Source organism: Phyllobates terribilis, unplaced genomic scaffold, assembly GCF_046119375.1.
Source record: "Phyllobates terribilis strain yellow unplaced genomic scaffold, ASM4611937v1 Scaffold_3__8_contigs__length_932513732, whole genome shotgun sequence".
Classification (NCBI taxonomy): domain Eukaryota; kingdom Metazoa; phylum Chordata; class Amphibia; order Anura; family Dendrobatidae; genus Phyllobates; species Phyllobates terribilis.
Genome location: NW_027362763.1, coordinates 204,288,912 through 204,309,725, shown reverse-complemented (window position 1 = coordinate 204,309,725; position 20,814 = coordinate 204,288,912). Strand labels below are relative to the sequence as shown.

At 39.4% G+C, this 20,814-nt stretch overlaps 1 protein-coding gene across 1 annotated transcript in view; it reads left to right on the top strand.

Annotated features, from left to right (window-relative positions):
• Window positions 1-18,655, top strand: part of HDLBP (high density lipoprotein binding protein) — a 47,988-nt gene extending 29,333 nt beyond the window's left edge. Inside the window, exons 6-28 of the mRNA XM_073674546.1 lie at window positions 2,698-2,904; window positions 3,000-3,215; window positions 3,874-4,080; window positions 4,162-4,269; window positions 4,371-4,475; window positions 6,706-6,784; window positions 8,058-8,197; window positions 8,288-8,392; window positions 8,478-8,591; window positions 8,966-9,052; window positions 9,137-9,268; window positions 9,393-9,611; window positions 10,028-10,249; window positions 13,156-13,374; window positions 13,479-13,623; window positions 13,707-13,855; window positions 13,984-14,088; window positions 14,188-14,322; window positions 14,464-14,607; window positions 16,309-16,488; window positions 16,963-17,079; window positions 17,195-17,329; window positions 17,437-18,655. Coding sequence (XP_073530647.1) covers window positions 2,698-2,904; window positions 3,000-3,215; window positions 3,874-4,080; window positions 4,162-4,269; window positions 4,371-4,475; window positions 6,706-6,784; window positions 8,058-8,197; window positions 8,288-8,392; window positions 8,478-8,591; window positions 8,966-9,052; window positions 9,137-9,268; window positions 9,393-9,611; window positions 10,028-10,249; window positions 13,156-13,374; window positions 13,479-13,623; window positions 13,707-13,855; window positions 13,984-14,088; window positions 14,188-14,322; window positions 14,464-14,607; window positions 16,309-16,488; window positions 16,963-17,079; window positions 17,195-17,329; window positions 17,437-17,571 — 3,405 coding nt within the window. The 3' untranslated portion in view covers window positions 17,572-18,655. The remainder of the gene's footprint in view (window positions 1-2,697; window positions 2,905-2,999; window positions 3,216-3,873; window positions 4,081-4,161; window positions 4,270-4,370; window positions 4,476-6,705; window positions 6,785-8,057; window positions 8,198-8,287; window positions 8,393-8,477; window positions 8,592-8,965; window positions 9,053-9,136; window positions 9,269-9,392; window positions 9,612-10,027; window positions 10,250-13,155; window positions 13,375-13,478; window positions 13,624-13,706; window positions 13,856-13,983; window positions 14,089-14,187; window positions 14,323-14,463; window positions 14,608-16,308; window positions 16,489-16,962; window positions 17,080-17,194; window positions 17,330-17,436) is intronic.
• The last annotated feature ends 2,159 nt before the right edge of the window (window positions 18,656-20,814 follow it).

The following is a 20,814-nucleotide window of genomic DNA, read 5'->3' as shown; positions in this document are numbered from 1 at the left end:
AAACCGGGCAGATCACCATCTATTCTTTCACACTGTATTAATGTCATCTATTTGCTTCACGTTGCAAAAGACCCAGCTCTGCTATAATAAACTGCTGAATTTGCTATGTACATACAACGTAAGACTGTCTTCTTAATACTATGTCTGGCCTGCTAAGACTGGGTTTATAATGGAGTTTGCACTTGCAGATTCATTTTTCTGTTATCTGAATCAATGCCCAGAACTCCAGCAAGAAACTGATCTATCCCATGAGGGGCTCAAACAGCGCCAGGCAGGCCACATAGTCTTTTAATGTGATCCGCCATTTTTAAAATCAGATAATTTTTATTGAAAAACCACTTCATTACACTTTTCCATTTTTCAAAACGTAACAAAATACAAACACTAAAAAGGAATACAGTAATATGTAATGTACTACCCATACTGCACAATTTGAAAGTTGCAAATTTATGTGGACATTCTATCATCAAAGTAGAGTCCTGACAGTTTTTCTTTGATAAAAAAAAATATAAAAATTATTAATTCCCCCACCCCCGCCATCACTATGTGTATAGTCAAAAGCTAAATGCAAGCTCAATACTCCTTTGGATTAATCAAAAAAGCACTGAAAACTTCTGCATCATCCATTCTCTTACTAAATTAGAGGGCAACTCCAGAATATCCAACCATTTTTTCCCTCTCAATTTTTTTTTTTAAATTTGTATAGTGCATTATTTTTTTGATACATTACGTTTTCAATATCATTATATTTATTTTATGTATTAATTCTGCAGTAGTACGGGGACTGGAATCTACCCTGCGTAGGACAAGTAATTTGCAAGCTTGGGATGAAATAGAAAGCATACCGATCACTCCCGGGGACTCTGGGTCCATCATCTGTTCTTGTATACCCAAAATACGCACTCCTGGATCTAACCAAAATTTTACATAATAGACCCGTTCTATCAGAAACATCGTCTCTTTCCAAAATACTCCAATTCTTGTGCATTAAATGGGCTTCATCCTTGCCACACGTAGGACAGTGAATTGGGCCTAATTCCCATTTTGTGGGGTAAATTATAGGTTAGTGGTCCTTCATTCTAACAGAAAAAAATAGTACAGCATGCAGCTTTTTTTTTTTTAAATCTTTATCTGGTTAAAAATGGCAGATCTTGCAATGGAGCTCCTATGGACACCTAAAACGACAGTTGTGCTTATTTCTTAGTTTATAAATCAATAGTACACATGAAAATAAGTAACTTTGCAATATATCTTATCAAAGAAATCTGCTTATTTTTCTTCCTGGACTGATCGATCATTCTCAATTGATGGGTAAAATCTTGTCTTCAGTGAATACAGATTTTCTCACTACTAGGAGAGAAAATTGCAGTTGGTGCTTTTGAAACTCTATGGAGACAGACCTTTTTCTTCATGCTCTGAAACTCCCGTTACAGTTCTCCATAGATTTTTATAAGCACCTTCTGTCACCCATCTCATTAATGGGAAAATCTGAAGCCAAATTTTACCCTTGAATTCAGAATTTTGAGAATTAATGATCAGTCCAAGAGGAGAAAGAAGCAGATTTCTTCTAGTAAGACATATTACAAAGTTTCTTATGCTGTAGTATTTAATGTCTGAACTAAAAATTAAAATGACTGTTACTTTTTAAGCGCATATATGAACCTCGACGAATCTAGATAACAATTAGGATTGGTAGAAGTAACCTTTCAGGTGACCACTACTTTTATCTGGCACATTCTGCTCATCAAAGGGTTAGTGTGTCGGCTGCAAAGAACTTTGGTTCGGAGATTCTTTTTCTTACTTGGGTTTTGCAGTAGATGACTCCATAATGTTACCGTACTTCAATTACTCTTTGAATTTTACACTTTAGGGTGTTGTCTATCCATGCTTATCTTGGTCATGAGTTGTATCCCAGTGCTAATTTTTGGCCTAGGAAACAGATTCTGGCGCAATTTGTGCATTTGTAAATTATTTTTTTTTTGTCTTGTTCAGGTTTTTATTTAATACAGATTTATTTACATTGTTTAAATTTAGTAAATGCAACCGATCTTTTGTACATGTCTTTCCTCTTCTTTATTTATTTATTTTTTAAATTGCATTTGTCCTAGATTTATTTTGGTTAGCACTTTATGTACAAGTGGGGCCCCCTACATTTTCTTTTTTTGGAAATAAAACCGTGATACTTTTTGCTTAGTAATTAAAAACTCCCAAAAACCTGTGAGTGGAAACTGCAAGTGGTAGAATGTTGTCAGGTTGCTGATTATTGGGGGTACCAAATTTATTTTTGTGAGTATCTTTTTGCAAAAAGTCACCCAAAAGCTAAAAACTTTCTTAAGGGTATTCTATTCCAACAAAAAAAACGCTTTAGCCTATTTTTTTTCCCCTTGTGTATGGAATGTGTTTTTTTCTGCTTCATTTAATTTATAAGTTAAATTTGCAGCACTCCCCCCCAAGTATAAATTTTTCAAAATTTGACATGACCAATTGCTCTTTTTCCCAAGTGGATAAAAACCGCAATATGTGCACAATTTGCATGTTTTCCTATTGTTATGAATAGGAAGGTCATTCAATGGTACTTTAAACTGTTTTTAATGATTTTCAAAGCAGATTCTGCTCAATTAAAAAAAGTAAAAAAAAAAAAAAAGTGAACATAATCCAAGTCTTGATCATCCTTATGCTTTTTTTTTTCTCCTTTAGGCATCTGCTTCAATTGCTATCCCAAAGGAACACCACCGTTTCGTGATTGGTAAAAGTGGAGATAAGCTGCAGGACTTGGAATTGAAAACCGCTACCAAGATTCAAGTCCCCCGGCCCGATGATGCCAGTAACCAGATTAAGATCACTGGCACCAAAGAGGGCATTGAAAAAGCACGGCATGAGATTCTGCTCATCTCAGCCGAGCAGGTAAGGGACAGCTATCGGAGATGCATAGATGATGTTCTTTTGGTTGGTTCTGGGTTTTCTTGTTCTTTTACTCACTCACATGTCTTGTATTTCAGGATAAACGAGCAGTGGAACGTTTGGAAGTTGATAAGGCCTACCACCCTTTCATTGCTGGACCTTACAACAAAACGGTGAATGACATCATGCACGAAACCGGAACGAGAATAAACATCCCTCCTCCGAGTGTCAACAAAACTGAAATTGTTTGCATGGGCGAGAAAGATCAGCTGGCGCAGGCTGTGGCCAGAATCCGGCAAATTTATGAAGAAAAGGTGAGGCTGAACCTGACTTCATGGGTTCTACCAATGAGCTTCTCGTGGTATTTCACATTCTCTTCCTGAATAAAGGTTGTTATTCCCGCTGTATACTTCTCAGTACATCTAGTCATTCTTCCGAAAGTTAGTTTTCCTAATGCATCTGTGACTATTGTCATGCCGTAGCTATAATATTAGGCCGAGGGCACTGATCTGGTACCGTAATTATTGGTCTATTCTGCTGTGCATGTTAGACTAGTAACTTATCAGTGTTAAAGGGGTTGTCAACTTTTAGAAAAGTTTTTCCCCAAACAATCAAATACTATTAAAATGAATAGTACTCACAGTCCCTGAGTTCAAAGCTAGTTCCCTTTTGGCTGCAGTGGTGATGACCTGTTAACAGCGCACATCACCGCTGCAGCTAATCACTGAGCTTAGTGACTCAATAGCTCAGTGATTAGCTGCAACGGTGATATGTGACGTCTTTGCTCAAGCCAAAAGTGTTGGTATGCCAGCTGTGAACCCATGGGGGGTGAGCTCTATCTGATTAATTTTTTTTAAACTAGTATCTGATTGGTTGGAGACCAGTTTTCTAAGGGTAGAAAATCTTTTTTTTTTTTTTTTTTTTTTACGTTCTTTGTGTAGTTTTTATTTTTTATTTTTTTCTACCTTGCAGAAAAAGAAGACCACCAATATTGCAGTAGAAGTGAGAAAATCCCAACACAAGTATGTCATTGGCCCTAAAGGCAACAGCCTACAGGAGATCCTGGAGCGCACAGGCGTGTCTGTGGAGATACCCCCCAGCGATAGCAGCTCCGAGACTGTGATTCTGCGGGGGGAGCCTGAGAAACTTGGCCAGGCACTGACTGAAGTGTATGCTAAGGTAAACTGAGATCTTTGTATGGATTTGTCGACATAAATAGAAGCAAAGCAAAGAAATAACCTGGTTTCTCTGATTCCTCAGGCAAACAGCTTCACTGTGGCCACGGTGTCTGCTCCATCTTGGCTGCATAGGTTCATAATCGGCAAAAAAGGACAAAATTTGGCAAAGATCACACAGCAGATACCAAAGGTAAGTAACTGGCATCTCTTCTGCTTCTGATACTCCCCAACATCCTAGACATGTGCGAAAGTTTGATGGATGAGATGATCATGCTAAGGGTCTCCTTACAGGTGCACATCGAGTTTACAGAAGGGGAGGACAAGATTTCTCTGGAAGGCCCTACAGAAGATGTTGCTGTCGCCCAGCAGCAGATGGAAGTGCTTGTCAGTGATTTAGTAAGTAGTTTTATTAGTTTGTGTGCTGCCGACTCTGTTTGTGATGCCATTTACAGGATTACCTTAAATCCACTATTAAAATGCTTGTATAAAACCGAAACGGGCTTGTCTCAGCAAGAGCTCTTGTTCTATGGCTTTTACAGCATTCATTCATTACAGTGCTCATATTTATATATAATCCTCTGTTAGTACGTGCTGATTATTTTCTACACTAGTGGTTAAATAAAAGAAATCACAAAAGTTTCCGGTGAATCCATAACTTTACTGCAGAGTGCCACAGCCCGCTTGTTCTGTTGATTGGTGGGAGTCGCAGCACATGAACCACTGACCGGTTCTTATCACACATCCAAACTGTTCTTTAACCTGGAGTTATAGGCTACAATTGTAATGTGGCTAATGATGCCCATTAGGTATCTCTGACTTGAAGAAGTTGCGAGGTAACGTTTTATGAGGCTACTCAAGTAAAGCAGAAGACTTAGATCTTTCATACAAAACATACTAAACTGACACCAAACAAAAACCTAAGGTTTCAAGTCCTTTACTACCACTAAATGTACATAAAACGCCAAAAGAAAGGGATCAGCGCAAGAATTATTGCAATAAAATCATGCTTTGTTTTTTTAAATCCATGATAGTACAGTGATAAAAAAAAAATAAAATACATGTGATACTCAACAGATGATACAAAAAAAAAGTCCAAATGAACAAAGAATCAAAAATAACCTACATATTAGGAAAATGAAAGATCGGTGTGAAAAAGAAGCCTTCGTTCCTGTGTAATACAAATAGCAGTAATGGTACTCACACATTCATCCCCAGTACAAGGTGAATATGCAGGCAGCATCCCTGGTCCTAAAACATGTCTCGAATTTATCGCTTCATCACTGGGTTTTCCACATGCTAAACTGTACCAACTGGATATGATCAAGATGGCCGCATTAATTGTAAGCCTGTCTAGCTAGATTAATGGGAAATTGATCAAACTTTCGCCAGAAAACTGGTGTAGTTGCTCAAAAATGTTACTTTTTGTGGTTTTATGCCAGCTCCATAAAGTTTTGAGAAGTGGGCATGACTTTTTTTTTATTTCTCTGGTGCACAAATAATCTAAAGATGCACCAAATCTATTAAGATTTTTTTTTTTTTCACCCAGGTCTTGATGAGTGGTGGCAGAAGATGCTCCTGATTCATAAAGTGTTGTGCCCCTCCTAACGCCATGTCAGAAATCTTACTCCAGTCTTTGACTAGAGTAAGATTTCTGGCGTAGGGAACGCCACAACTTGTCATGAATTAGACAAGATGTGGCACCACGCACCCAGCTCAACACATTTTTGTGGAACTCTGAAATTGGCACAAAAATGACACAAGTTGCACAACTTTTGAGTTGCATCAAAATTTTGTGACTTTTTTTTCAAAGAAGTTTATGGCAAAATTGCTTTGATGAATCTTGGATATTGTGTGCACATACCATTAAGGTTTTTATTTCTTTTTTTTTTGTTTAATGTAGCCATTTGTTTTCATGTCATCCTTGTGGATCCTGCTGTAAAGACTTGTTAGTGGCAACAAATTAGCTTTTTCGATTCTCATTTTTAATATTTTTATTTTTTACTTTTTTAAAAATACCTTTTTCTTTTGAACCTTTTGGAATTATAAATAAAGTGTCAGAAAATAGCAAAATTGGGGATTTAAAGCGTAACTTTTACTGAGTATTTTTCTTAAAAAGAGAACTTTTGGTAGACAAACATATTAAAATTGTAAGAGAAAACTGACTGATGACCCTTGTCCCTTAAGAGTACAATTATTGACAGTGGTCAAAATTATTAGGGTCTCAATACACACGAGTCCATATAGTGAACAGACTCAATACATATAACATTTGAGTGTACAAAGGATTAAATAAGAAAGATCTCACCCATATTCAGTTTTGTCCTCTATGTCCTTTGTACCTCCTCAGGATTCCCTGTTAGTGGTGGAGTTCTCATCGTTTATTGTCCCTGCCAGTCCCTATAACTTAGAGATGGCCCTGAGACCCCAAGAATTCATTTTGAAGCTGCACATTAAAATTGATGCTACCCTTAATACTATGGAAAGTAATTGCCTATTAGGTAATTGAGGATCAAAATTTCTCTGCTTGCTTAGGTTCTCATTTTGCCAGTCCTTTATCTGTTAAGTAGGAGTACCTCTTAATACCTATTAACATGTACTATTCAGACAATGTTTTCACTCTTTTTAGATCTCCCGAATGGATTTTGCAGAAATTAATATTGACCACCGATTCCACAGGCACCTCATTGGAAAAAGTGGGACTAACAGTAAGTTGGTGAACAATTGTTTTTGAGCAAAGCTAGCCTTAGAAATGCCAGTCATGATTGTGATCTATTTGCATGAATAATCAACATTATTGCCACTGACACTCTCTGTACTTACACACTGAACACAGGCTATAAGAAAGGCTAAAAGAGAAGCACTGTCTGTTTAGGCACTAAGGCCCCGATTCACCAGAATTCTTAATGAATTGGGAGCGTCTGACTCCATCATGCTCCCTAATCAAGACTGGCAAGAAAATTGCTGGTCTCGATGAATTGAAGCCTAAGAATTTACAAATTCTTACTAACAAATTACCAAAATGGATAAATAAACCCTATCTTAGGGATTGTGGTTAAAACTTGACTTTTATTTTTTTTAATTAATATAGATAAATCCAAATTATTTAAAAACACAAATGTGGTCTTATATTAGTATATTTTGATATTTAATGGTTCCCTATATTTTAAAAATCCATACCCCATCTGCCACTAATGCTGAATTAGCGAAGTTAAATTATTGATCTGTATCATGGCTGCAGTCCATGAACTGGCATAGAGCTATAAGAGTGAGTATATTTAACAATGGATAAAAGGCCACACAAGCTGTTAAGAATGGCTCATAGCCTCCCAACATGTTTCACCTAGATAGGCTTCATCAGGTGACTGATCAGTTTAGGAGAAGAGATTGTAACTATACAGTCAGGGGAGAAGATCTGTGATCCCCTTCAGTATAATCTGCATATTCAGTAGCAATAAGTTTGTCTCCACCTGCTTTTTCTCATGGAGAATGTGTGGGGTACAGTCCATGCAGTTTCATCATACAATAATGCAGGAAGCTCTGCTGACGGAGATGGTGACCCTCTTCAGAGAACATGTAATTCCCAGGGGGATAGAGTCACCGTGAGATTGCATGACTTAACCTTGCTAAATCCATGAATTTTCAGATAGAAAGGAAAAACTAAATATAATACTGCCTGAATTACATTGGGATTCTGGTTAAAAATGGTAAAAATATAGTATGTGTTTCTTATAAATGGATGAAATGAGCATCATAGGTTGAATATTAACTTTTTGCTCAAAATTTATTTTTATTGTGTAATATATATATATATATATATATATATATATATATATATATATATATATATATATATATATATATATATATATATATATATATATATATATATATATATATATATATATATATATATTATAATGTTTTGCAAATTGTATAGACACCTTTATAAGATTGCCCTTACAATGTGAACCTGTTCAGTTAATAGGATAAAGGAGCAGTACAAAGTGTCTGTGCGCATTCCTCAGGACAGTGAGAAGAGCAGTCAGATCCGAATTGAAGGTGATCCCCAAGGTGTGCAGCAGGCGAAGAAGGAGCTGCTGGAGCTGGCTTTACGGATGGTGAGTCCAGCAGAGATTCACTTCTGTATTTTAGGAAGAGGCCTCATCTAGTAACATAACTTTCTTTATAATATATTTCTCTATATTTAGGAAAACGAGCGGACAAAAGACTTGATTATTGACCAGAAATTCCATCGTACAATTATTGGACAAAAGGGTGAAAGAATCCGTGAGATTCGTGAAAAGTTCCCTGATGTAAGGCACTTTAAGCTCTCGATGCCATTGTCATACATTTGACGGTTTTCTAGCAATCTAATTTAATCTCTCCACCCTTTTTTAGGTAATCATTAATTTCCCAGATCCAACTACAAAGAGTGATATTGTGCAGCTGCGTGGCCCCAAGAATGAGGTGGAAAAGTGCACCAAGTATCTGCATAAGATGGTATCAGAAATGGTATGCACGGGTTTACACTCCTTTTTAGATTTGTTTTCACTTTTAGTGTTTATCCTTTATTTTTATTAGCAATATTTCAAGAAAAAAAAAATGGCAGCAGTCAGACGAGCATGTAAAAATGTTACAAACAGTGCAGTAAAACAAAGTAATGATTGATATGGCCATTAAACCATGATGTATGAGTAGTGAATGCTATACTCTATGCAGTCTGCCACTTTGATTGATCCTGTGTGCCGAGTGATTTTTTTAAAAATGTTTAAATTTTTTACATTTTTTTTTTTAATATATAACTCTTCCAGATTATTTTGTGTTTTTTCTTACTGTTTTTAGTACTTTTTAAAAAAATGTTTTAAAATGTTTCATTTACTTTTCAGGTGGAGAACAGTTATTCCATTTCTGTACCAATCTTTAAGCAGTTTCACAAAAACATCATCGGAAAGGGTGGTGCCAATATCAAGAAGGTAAGTTGTGACTTCCATTTTTATTTATTTTTAACTTTTTTCCTCTTTTCTTTTTTTATGCTGAGTGTTGGTTTCTCTGTTTAGATCCGTGAAGAATGTAACACTAAAATTGACCTCCCAGCTGAGAACAGTAACTCTGAAATGATTATCATTACTGGGAAGAAATCCAACTGTGAGGCTGCACGGGATCGAATTCTGGCTATTCAGAAAGAACTGGTAAGCGTTGTTCACAATGTGTTATGTTTGTAAATGGAATATTTTTTAAAACATTTTTGGTAATTTTATTAGAATTAGAAGCTCTTCTCTTTGTGAATCCCATTCTTTGTCCATGTGGTTATAGGCTAACATAACTGAACTGGAGGTCAGCATTCCATCTAAACTGCACAACTCGCTTATTGGCGCTAAGGGGCGCTTCATCCGATCCATTATGGAGGAGTGCGGAGGCGTGCACATCCACTTCCCAAGCGAGGGCTCAGGAAGCGATACAGTTACTATTCGAGGACCAGCTCAGGATGTAGAAAGGGCCAAAAAACAGCTGATTCAACTGGCAGAAGAAAAGGTAAGTGTATTTATGTAAGAACAGATTAGGAGAAAAATGCCAAAAAATATCCTGCACCCCCCAAAAAAAGGGATACTGGGAAAGGTCATTGATTGATATTCTTCATTTATCAATCTGTTATTAACTGTTGAGTAATAAAATGGACATTGGATGTGCTAAGACTTGTGTATCAGCACTGTTCAATATCAACTGTGGAATATTCACCGACACTGCGTAATAACATACGTTTATATTAGTACAAGCCCCCGAGAATGATATTGATTTAGTTTGTAGACCTTACGGTCTCAGGAGGCTGCAAGCTGTGATTGTTTTTTAGACTGCATCTTATTATCTAATATATTATTGGCTGCTTTGAAACTTCTTACGTCGGTCACTTTTTTTATTGTATAGATTGTAATAGTTTTAATGTTTTCCAGCAAACAAAGAGCTTTACTGCCGAGCTACGAGCTAAACCCGAATATCACAAGTTCTTAATTGGTAAAGGAGGAGGAAACATCCGCAAGGTGCGGGACCTAACTGGAGCCCGTATAATCTTCCCCACCGCTGAAGATAAAGACCAGCAGCTTATCACCATTGTGGGCACAGAGGAGTCTGTGAAAGACGCACAGAAGGAACTGGAAATACTAATCAAGAGTTTGGTGAGAACAGAACACAAGTGTTTTTTTTGCTTTTTCCCTTTATATCCATAATTACCAAGAATTTGAGTCAAATGAAAAAGCCAAGTTTATGTAAAAAGCGAAGCACCATGTTCATTGCCCATCATGAGCTGTGCGAATGGCTACTTGGTCTCATTTGCTGCATCTTATTTTGGGAAATGTGATATATACACAGTGTTCTTATGGGTGCGCGTTTCAAACCCTCCCGCAATCAGATGCTATATTGGGTAAAGAGACTGGACCTGATGTTGATCTTAATTGTGAATTTATTTTTATTTTTAATGCTATTTTGTTTTATAAATTCCAGCCAAACGGGCACTAAATAGTTGTGGTCAAAAGTTTTGAGACTGGGACAAATTTTGCTTTTCGCAAAGTTTTCTCCCTCAGTTTTTACAGCAGTGATTTGCATGAACTCACGATTTAAATTCATCTGATCACTTTTCACAAGTCATTCCTTGCCATGAAAATCAACGTAAGCACAAAAATACCATTTTCAAACAATTTCAACCCTGCCACAAAAATGACCTGCTTACATCATTTCAGTGATCGTCTCACCGAGGACAAGGCAGCTGATTGTAGTGTGAGCGTAAAGTGGTTGTTTTAAAAGAGGGCTGGTACTAGAAATCATTGTTTTCTCTTGTTAAATGGTTATCTCCAGGTAAACAAATGTAATGATCATCATTGGTTTGCCTCAAAAGGGCTTTACAGACAAGGACATTGCTGCTTGTAAGATTGCCCCTAAATACAAAAAAAAAGTGAGCGCTACCATGAGTTCTGTGTTATGCCAACAGTAAAGCATCCTGAGACCATTCATGTGGGGGCTTTCCATCCATGGAGTGGGCTCACAATTTTGTGGCAGTAATAAAAAATGGGATCTAAACCTCCTCCAAGAACAACTTGCAGAATTGTTCATCACCAAATTGCTCCAGTGATCCAGGAGCAATTTGGTGATGAACAATTCCTTTTCCAACATGATGCAGACCATGTTACAAGGCAATAGTGATAGCGAAGTGGTTCAATGAGTAAAACCTTGAAATTTTGGATCCATGGCCAGGAAATCTTCATGCACATGCTGCTTATTTTCTCCTTGCAGATTTTAATCTTCAATGTGTTTTTACAAATCTGCAGCATATTAATTCTTAGTGGGTTTTTAGCGTTTTTCCACCCATTAAAATGAATGGTAAAAAAAAAAAACCCGCCAGGATTGTATGTATATTTTTTTTTCCTACCAACATTCTGTTTTTTGGTGCAGAAAAATCTGCTGCAAATACTGGACGTGTGTGCACATACCCTGAGTGTCAACACTGTAGATGTTGAGTCTTTGCATAAAATTTGATGTTTTTGTCAATGTAAGGCTATATTCACATGCAGCGTTTTTTTTTTGTTTGTTTTTTTTGCTGCAAATTCAAAGCTGCCTTTTTACAGTACCACAAAAGCTGATAAATCTCATGCACATGCTTGTTTTTGTTAGTTCTGATTGAATTGAAGAACTGCAGCGTTTTTAATTCTGCAGCATGTCAATTCCTTCAGCGTTTTTGCAGCGTTTATTCACCCATAGAAAGTATTGAGAAAGTGAAAAAAAAACAATGTAAAAAATTCAACAAACATTTTTGCGGCTTTTTCGCTGTTATTTTGTAACCTAAAACTAACCTAATTAAACATGTACTGTAGACGAAGCAAACATCTTATTCACACCCAAAAAAATGCTGTAAAAACTGGCGTTTTGAACACATCGCGTTTTACTGCCAAAAGAGTAGATTTTGGCTGTAGAAAAAAACTGAACAAAAATGCTGAACATAGCCTAAAAGTATAAAATTGGATGAAATTCTACTGTACTGCATTGAACATAGAAATATCAGAATAAAAGATCTATAAAAACTGAAACTGCAAACTTTCAGAAAACCAAAATTTGTGTCAGTCAAGGCTTTTGGCCACGTCTTTACAAATAGTTATGTAAAGTCCTTTTTTAAAGAGGTTCTCCAGGAATAGAAATAAAATAAACACCTAAATTAAAATGTCATCATATAGAACTTCCTAAATGCCTTTACTTAGCAAACCACGCTATAATCACTATAGAATTGGGCGCCACCTTGTTGGTGACAGAGACCTCTCCTAGAATGTTAGTAGGACAGGTACCTGTGAGCATGTGCAGGAGGAAGATCTGATCCCAGGAGGTATTCTGATACTGGAGGTACCATGGCTACTGCAATAAGGGGCTGCTCACCCTGTTGTCCACTCCATCTTTCCTGGGGATGGACTGAAGTTAGGCAAAAGGATTGGAGAACAATGTCCTCATTGATGTGAAAATCTGATACCACCTTGGGAAGAAGGCATGACATGGGGTGGAGGACAACCTTGTCTTGATGGTGAACAAAGAGGGCCCTGCAGGAAAGGGCAGTGAGCTCAGTAACCTTTCTCATGGGTACCTGTTCTATTAATGGGGTTGTCTTACCTGCTGGCGCAGGAGCGCACCGCTACGCATCCTCTTGTAATTCTAGGGCAATACACTTGATCAACAGGGCAAGCAGCACAACATTGCCTCTAGTCCGAGCTAACAGTCCTCTCCAGCGATCCAGCCCGCTTCAGTGCTTATAAACTCTATTGGAAAGAACTTGTAAACTCTGCACTTGTCTTGCTACTGCTGATAGGCTGCAGTGGCCAGTAAAGTATGATTTGGTAATTAAAGATATTTGGGAATGTATGTTGACATTTCCTTTTAATTTATTGTTTTTAATTCCAGAGAAACTCTTTAAGATGTAATAATGATATAAAAGTAGGCGATCTGCAGTACTACTTGCTTGCAGCTTTCTGCTCATCAACATGGCTGAGCTGCATAATATGGTTGTCCTAAACTACCTGCTATGTTATGATATTTTTATTTTTTTTAGGATAACATAGTTGAGGACACTATGTCTGTGGACCCTAAGCACCACCGTCACTTTGTAATCAGACGAGGACAAGTGCTGCGGGACATAGCAGAAGAATATGGCGGTGTGACGGTTAGCTTCCCGCGCTCCGGTGTGCAGAGTGATCGTGTTACTTTGAAGGGTGCAAAGGAGTGTGTAGAGGCTGCCAAAAAACGGATCTTGGACATCATTGAAGATTTGGTGAGGGGATACATAATGGTTTCTGTTTTTTTTTTTTTTTTTTCCCTCAATAAAGTGTGGTACCATTATGGGGGATTCTGACGTTTCTCACTTTTATACCATAGGAGGCTCAGGTCACCATTGAGTGCATGATTCCTCAACGATTCCACCGATCCATTATGGGTCCTAAAGGTTCTCGTATCCAGCAGATAACAAGAGAACACGGTGTACTGATTAAGTTCCCTGACCGTGAAGAGAATCCTCAGGCAGGTAAGGACACCTCTTCGTTCAGATGACCGTGGTGGTTGGGTAAAGAAACCATACATGTATGATCAGCTGTTCTTTTCCATTAGCCCAGAATGCTGAGTCACCAGCCCAAGAGAATGGAGAAGAAGGGGTCGAAAATAAAGTTGCTGCAGACCCAGGCTCTCCTAAGAAATGTGACATAATTCTGATCTCTGGACGCAAAGAGCGGTGTGATTCAGCTACCGAAGCCCTAAAGGTTTGTGGTGATCAATTTGATGATTGCGTGGAAGATATTGGAATCATTAACATGTTGCCTACTTTTGTTGAAAATTGATGAAAGTTCCAGCTGCTGGATAAATAATGCGGCTTAATTTATTTCTTTAGGCTCTTGTTCCAGTCAGCATTGAGGTGGAGGTCCCATATGATCTCCATCGTTACATCATTGGGCAGAAAGGTACAGGAATCCGCAAGATGATGGATGAGTTTGAGGTAAGTTTCTTCAGACTTGAGAAAAAAAAAAAGTTTTGAGCAGATCATTAATCTTATTGCAGATCAAATTATTTCATGTATTTGTGTTATGTACATTAGGTCAATATCCAAGTGCCGGCCCCAGAGCTGCAGTGCGATATAATAACCATCACCGGGCTTTCTACTTATTTGGATCGCGCCAAAGGTGGTCTTCTTGATAGAGTGAAGGAGCTGCAGGCTGAGCAGGAGGACCGGGTGAGTGAAGTTTAATGATTGATTTTGAAGGGGTCCATTGTCCTTTTAGTAGATCTATACAATGTGAAGGAAATATGTCAATTAATGGTGGGAAGTGGATTTTGGTGTTTTGTCTAATCATGGGCTCTTGTGTGTTTTTAGGCATTGAGAAGCTTTAAGTTGGTCATCTCTGTAGATCCCAAGTATCACCCTAAAATTATTGGCCGCAAAGGTGCAGTCATCAGTCAGATTCGCACTGAACATGATGTCAACATCCAGTTTCCGGATAAGAATGATGAAAACCAGGTAAATTCTGCTACATTTGTTTTATTCTCCCTTTGCTACTGAAATATTAAAATTTGGGGCTTTTATTTGATTTTTGCTCCGTGTCCGTTTTAACAAACCTTGCTGCATATGTTTGTCATATATGGGGACCACAATTCTTAGCTTTTCCTACCCATTAAACAGTAACATGCATGAAGCACATGGCTGAGAGCTGTGTGCTACCCACCTTCCTCTTCCATGGAGCCATTGACTTGCCTTGGCAAGTTTGATCTGCAAACACTGATCAAAGTAGACATGTCTCCATGTTGTTTTTTTTGTGGACAGTGAATGAAAGCTCATGTGGAAAGACACATTCATTGCGATGGGTCTGTGATCTATCTGCACACATACCCCTGAAAAACTGATGTGTAAAACAGTATTTACATTCCCAGAAATTAATTGTAATCTGTTGGGAAAACAGTTACATTTTCCTGCGATGCCACAAGAGAAATATGGTATTACACATCATGGCGTCTAAACCAAAGGGTTGTGTGTAATACAGTACAGGAGTGATCTTTGCAGCCCCTCTCTTTTGGCCATGAGATGAGGGTCCTAAACGGAGATCCCCCTCTATCAACTGCAAGAATGACCTAATAGTTTATATGTAAATGGAATTTTTCAATTGTGACTCGTTTGTTAGTAAAGCCATGGATGGCCAAATGAAATGTACACATGGTAATAGACCTAATGAGTGCAACAGGTAACCTATAATAATTGTCCATCTAGAGCAGAGATGTCAAACTCAAATATACAGAGGGCCAAAATTAAAAGCTTGGACAAAGCCGTGGACCAACCTTGATATTTATAAAAAAAAAAAAAAAAAAAAGTCTACAATTGAGGTTTTTCCTTTTCAAATATAATGATGAACCTTTTCATATGGAAACAAACTTAAAAGGCTTGCCCATGAACAAATTACATTTTAATTAATAGATTTTTAAAATTGGCAAATCAGAAATGGGGCATACTGGGATAATATAATGTTATGTAACAGCAGTATTATACCCCCACAGTGAATTCCTCCACATGTACTGTATAATGACCCTACTGTACCTCCCCTAGCAAAGTATGATGCCTCAACTGTGATCCCCACATAGGCCTCCATACATTATAACAGGCGCCACACAGGCCTCCATACAGTGTAAACGGGCCCCCACACAGGCCTCCATACAGTGTAAACGGGCCCCCACACAGGCCTCCATACAGTATAAACGGGCCCCCACACAGGCCTCCATACAGTATAAACGGGCCCCCACACAGGCCTCCATACAGTATAAACGGGCCCCCACACAGGCCTCCATACAGTATAAACGGGCCCCCACACAGGCCTCCATACAGTATAACGGGCCCCCACACAGGCCTCCATACAGTGTAAACGGGCCCCCACACAGGCCTCCATACAGTATAAACGGGCCCCCACACAGGCCTCCATACAGTATAAACGGGCCCCCACACAGGCCTCCATACAGTATAAACGGGCCCCCCATAGTCCCCAGTGTCACAGGCCAAATATAATCACCCTGAGGGCCAGATTTAGCCTGCGGGCCAGAATTTGACATGTGCGATCTAGAGGATCCTGTGTAACTACAAATCCTGGCATATAGCTATACATATTTTTTTTTTCCTCTGGATATTTTTTTTTTTTTTTACTCTTTAGTCACCTTGTCGCTTTCAATCTATCATTAGGATCAAATCACCATCACAGGTTATGAGAAAAATACAGAGGCTGCTAAAGAGGCAATCATGCAAATTGTTGGGGACCTGGAGCAGATGGTGTCTGAAGACCTTACCTTGGATCACCGTGTCCATGCTCGGATTATTGGAGGAAGAGGCAAAGCCATACGCAAGATCATGGATGAATTTAAGGTACATGTTGAGAGCAGGTCTTCTATCTTCATATTGGTCAATATCTGATCCCATCTGCCCTGTTGGGTTATATGGTGGTATTTAACTGGAATTCCTCAGTGGGACCCTCCCTTTATTAATGAGAGTGGAGGATGTCTCCAGTTTCTGTGGATTTCCAGGTGACCTAGCCAATAAAAGACCATAAAAGTACAGTAACTTGAGATCCCAAAAGGAAATAAAACTGACAGGAATCCTGCTGTGTCTGGAGAACATTACCTTCATATGTGTCTTGATTGAGGCCTCTTATGTACGAGCAAGTAGTATTAGCTGTAGTTCACTTGCCGGTCTGATCATCCTGTATACTGATTGTATGAGAGTTGTCCCTTGTGGATTTTATTTCTCATGTACAGTAGTCGGGTCTGTGATGAGAAATGGTTTTGGCCTCTAATTCACCAGAAGTACATTTGAATAAATTACCATTTTGTCCTTCTGTAGGTGGATATTCGCTTTCCTCAGAGTGGAGCCCCTGATCCCAACCTTGTGACTGTGATGGGCAAACCAGAGGATGTGGATGAAGCCATTGATCATCTGCTCAATCTGGAAGAGGAATACGTAAGTTCATTTAGTCTTTGCTTTGTATCTCTGAACATTAATATTTTTCTTGGAGTTGACAACATTTTGGTACTTGATTAGTTGTAATAATTGTAGATTTATTTTAATTTTGCAGATGTCTGATGTGGTAGAGAATGAAGCGATGCTATCGTATATGAAGCCCCCCTCTCAGGAAGAGAACAAGCCCCAGCCATCCAAGGGCTTTGTTGTACGTGATGCTCCTTGGGCAGCAGGAGGAGGCAGCGACAAGGTGAGCGTCTTATACACTAACAGATGTGCCAATATCAAACTTTCATACAACAAGGACAAAGTTAAAAACTTTGAGACTGATGCATATATTTTTTTTCTCTCCTTTAGGCTCCTGACATGACCAGTTCTGAGGATTTCCCCAGCTTTGGGGCTCCAGTGGCCCACAAGACTTCTCCATGGGGCCCAAAAAGACACGGTGGTGGAAAAGGCTTAATGCCCGCTGACATGTCTGCTTCCTGTTAACTCTCCTGTTGCTGTGTCTGAATCACTTGACCTGTCATCTCCTTATCTCCCTCTCTGCCCTTTTCCTCTGCCTTCCAGGATCCCATATACCAGTCACTGCTGCAGGGGTTTACCTGGCACTTCTTCTGGTTCCTCACGGAAGACAAACATTGGTATTTCAGCGATAGTATAGAAAGAGCCTATAACTGCACCTGTCTGCCATAGTGATGCTGAGTGTTCCTACATACCATGAGCTATAATTAATAAAACAAGTTGTACATACTGCCACTACAGCCTTTTGTTAGTCGCTAGATATCTGGAGTGACTGTAGTGTCTGCTGATGGTCGGAGCGACCACGCTGATTTTATGGTAGTATGTTTGTATCCATTGGAAATGTATAAACCATTTGTCCTTCTAGTTCTTTTGACCAAACTGTTAGGTGTGCAGCTATACTTGGTAATATCATAAAATGTAACACAAAATGCTGTTTTTTAGCCAGATTTGGATTCTTCAGACGGCAGCAATGGCTATTATCTGTCAGTCTAATGTCTAAAATGCCATGGTTGTAATTGGCATCCTTTCCTGCCACAGAGCAGAATGTATTACGAAGTGCCCTGTAAACCTTTCACTGCCAGAGCCATTTAAGAGGGAAGGATATGCACAAAGGGGGGAGTGTTGAAGGCGTATTGACTTCCCCCTCCCCATCCTCTCATCTGGTTTTATGACATTACAGCTAATCCTGTTCCAGGCTGTGGAGAAGCCTAGAATTACACACCGGTGCCATCAGGATGGAATTGTACCCTCTGCTGCTAAAGAACAACCTTGCCATGATCTGAGTAATGAAATGGGTTAAAAAAAAAAAAAAAAAAAAGCCCACCACATCTTGATAGTCCTGTCACAGCCCTTTCTCTTGTCCCCTTACCTCTGATGCCGGGGGAAAGGGATCATATGTTCTTGTCCGGTTTGGGTGGGGGGTAACATTTAGTTCCAGGTTTTTTCCAGACCTCTCCTGAGCCCCCTTACTCCTTGGACATTTCTACTTACTGTGCCTCAGTATCAACTTCCTGTACACAAAGGTCAGGAAATAAACATCCTTTAAAAGCCAGCCTCTTCGGTGTCGCTGTCTTAATATTGAGAATTTGGTTGGCGGGTTGGGGGAAGGTGGGAGTTCTTCATTGCAGAAAAAAAGGTAAATTTGCTAAAAGATTATGTGGTCTATTCTTGGTGATGTTTTCAGGATAAAGCATACAATTCAAGTGGTCTGGAGAATAACATGGCAAAGTATAATGTAGATTGGGTGACAAATGTAACATCCAGTAGATATTATGGGGGGTCTGCACCGAACATGATGATTGGGATTTATTAAACTGCATCTGCAATGCCTACTACTGTAAAGACCACAGCATACAAAATATGTACAGACCCCCTACTCTGTGCCAAGTCAAAGTGGTTAACAGCTGAGTTTTAGTTACAATTTGGTGGAAAACCCATTCAGGCCATGTATTGGGCTTTAAAAAACAAAAAAGAAAAACCAGCTAACGCATAAAGGGAGCGGGTCAGAAGAACATGACAGGCGCTTGGTGCACCCTTGGCGTGGTAGAGCAGTTCAATGCACCTTGCCACCTATTTGTTTTTTTAGTCTATCTCTGCCCACCTCTTCTTTGACAGCTCTGGCTTTACATTCTGAATTCTTTTTGAAAAATATCAGTGATTGATCGGGTAACAAACAATTGTACTGGTCACATGTGGTTGTTTTTTTTTTATTTTTTTTATTAATTGCGGGTTCATGAGCTTTAAACTAAAATAATGCTGCCACATCATGCATACAGCAGTTAATAATCTGTCACTAATCATTGACTGGTTTAGCGCAAAGCACAGACTTTCATGCTTTGCCAGAGAAGGGGGTCTGTGGAAGGTTGTGGGATCCTGCTCTGCTTGCCAGAATACAACACTCCAGAAGTACGGACCTGAATTTTGCTAGCAAATCCGGGTCCTTTAGCCTGGTGTAAGGACATTTCTAGGCAGTTTTGTTTTTAATGGTACTCTTTATTCCCTTCATGACCGGGCGATCTTTCATTTTTTTCCTCGCCTTCTTCCAGAAGCGATAACGTTTTTTTATTTTGTATGTTTATGGCAGTAGCAAGCTTGTAAAGTTTTGCCATGTTTTTGAGATCCGGTAACATTTTCACTTTTACGTCAGTGGAGTTGTGGGAGGGCCTGTGTTGGGATGGATACGGTGTTCTGATTGATTCTTATTAAAACGTGTGTGTGTAGTTGTGGCAGCTTTAAAACAGTAATTCTTGTGTTGGAGGACACAGGACCTATGGTATATGCCCTGCTAGGAAGCTTGACATTGATGGGGGAAGGGAGGGGATAGGAGAGAGCTGGCTTTATATCTGGTGGGTTATACCCTCTTCTAGGACCCCTAAGCACCGTGGTTTAGTGCCAAATATAAACGCACTAAGAGAAACCCAAACCAGAAGACTCCTAAAAACAACCAGTATCCTCCTGGTGTCGGGGGAGGGAGGTGTTGGTGGGACACGTAGACCTCAGGCAACCAGAGCAGACCCTGGGACAAAAGAACTAACATGGGGTTGGAGCTTTTGCCCAGCTCAGCCCCCCCAATGTATTCAAAAAGAAAGGGATTTTACTGTAAGTACAAAAATTAAATTTCATTGGGACTGCTTAGGAACTTACCACAGTTGTCTGATGCCGGACTGTGTAGAAGATCGCACCTTATGCCCCAATCTGGCATCTGGAAATTCCATAGAGGCGGCTCAGGTGGGGTCCGTCTTGCAGACCTGAGAAACGGAAACTTACTGCCTCACTACACAGGAAGCCCAACTGCCCTTGTAGAATGAGTGATTACCTGAAAGGGTGGAGATTTGTCCCTGGCTAGTGTAGTTTTCCACAATAGCTGACCGGATCCATATGGAAATGGTCGTCTTGGGGGCTGGCAAGCCTTTGCATGTCCCAATGGGAGTTGCAAAAAGAGCTGGAATGCCAGCAGGCTTCCGTAATGGAAAGGTAGATACTAATGTCTCTGAGAAGATCCAGACTGTGGAGGGAACGCTCCCAGGGCTGGACTGGAAATGGGTGCAAGGATTGGAGGAAAATGTCCTCATTGTAATAACCTGATACCACCTTAGGAAGAAAGAATGGCATGGGTTGTAGGACAACTTTACCTTCTGGAGAACACTGAAGAGGGCCCTGCAAGAACGGGCAGTGAGTTCAGACACTGAATGGAGGTTATCACCACCTGAA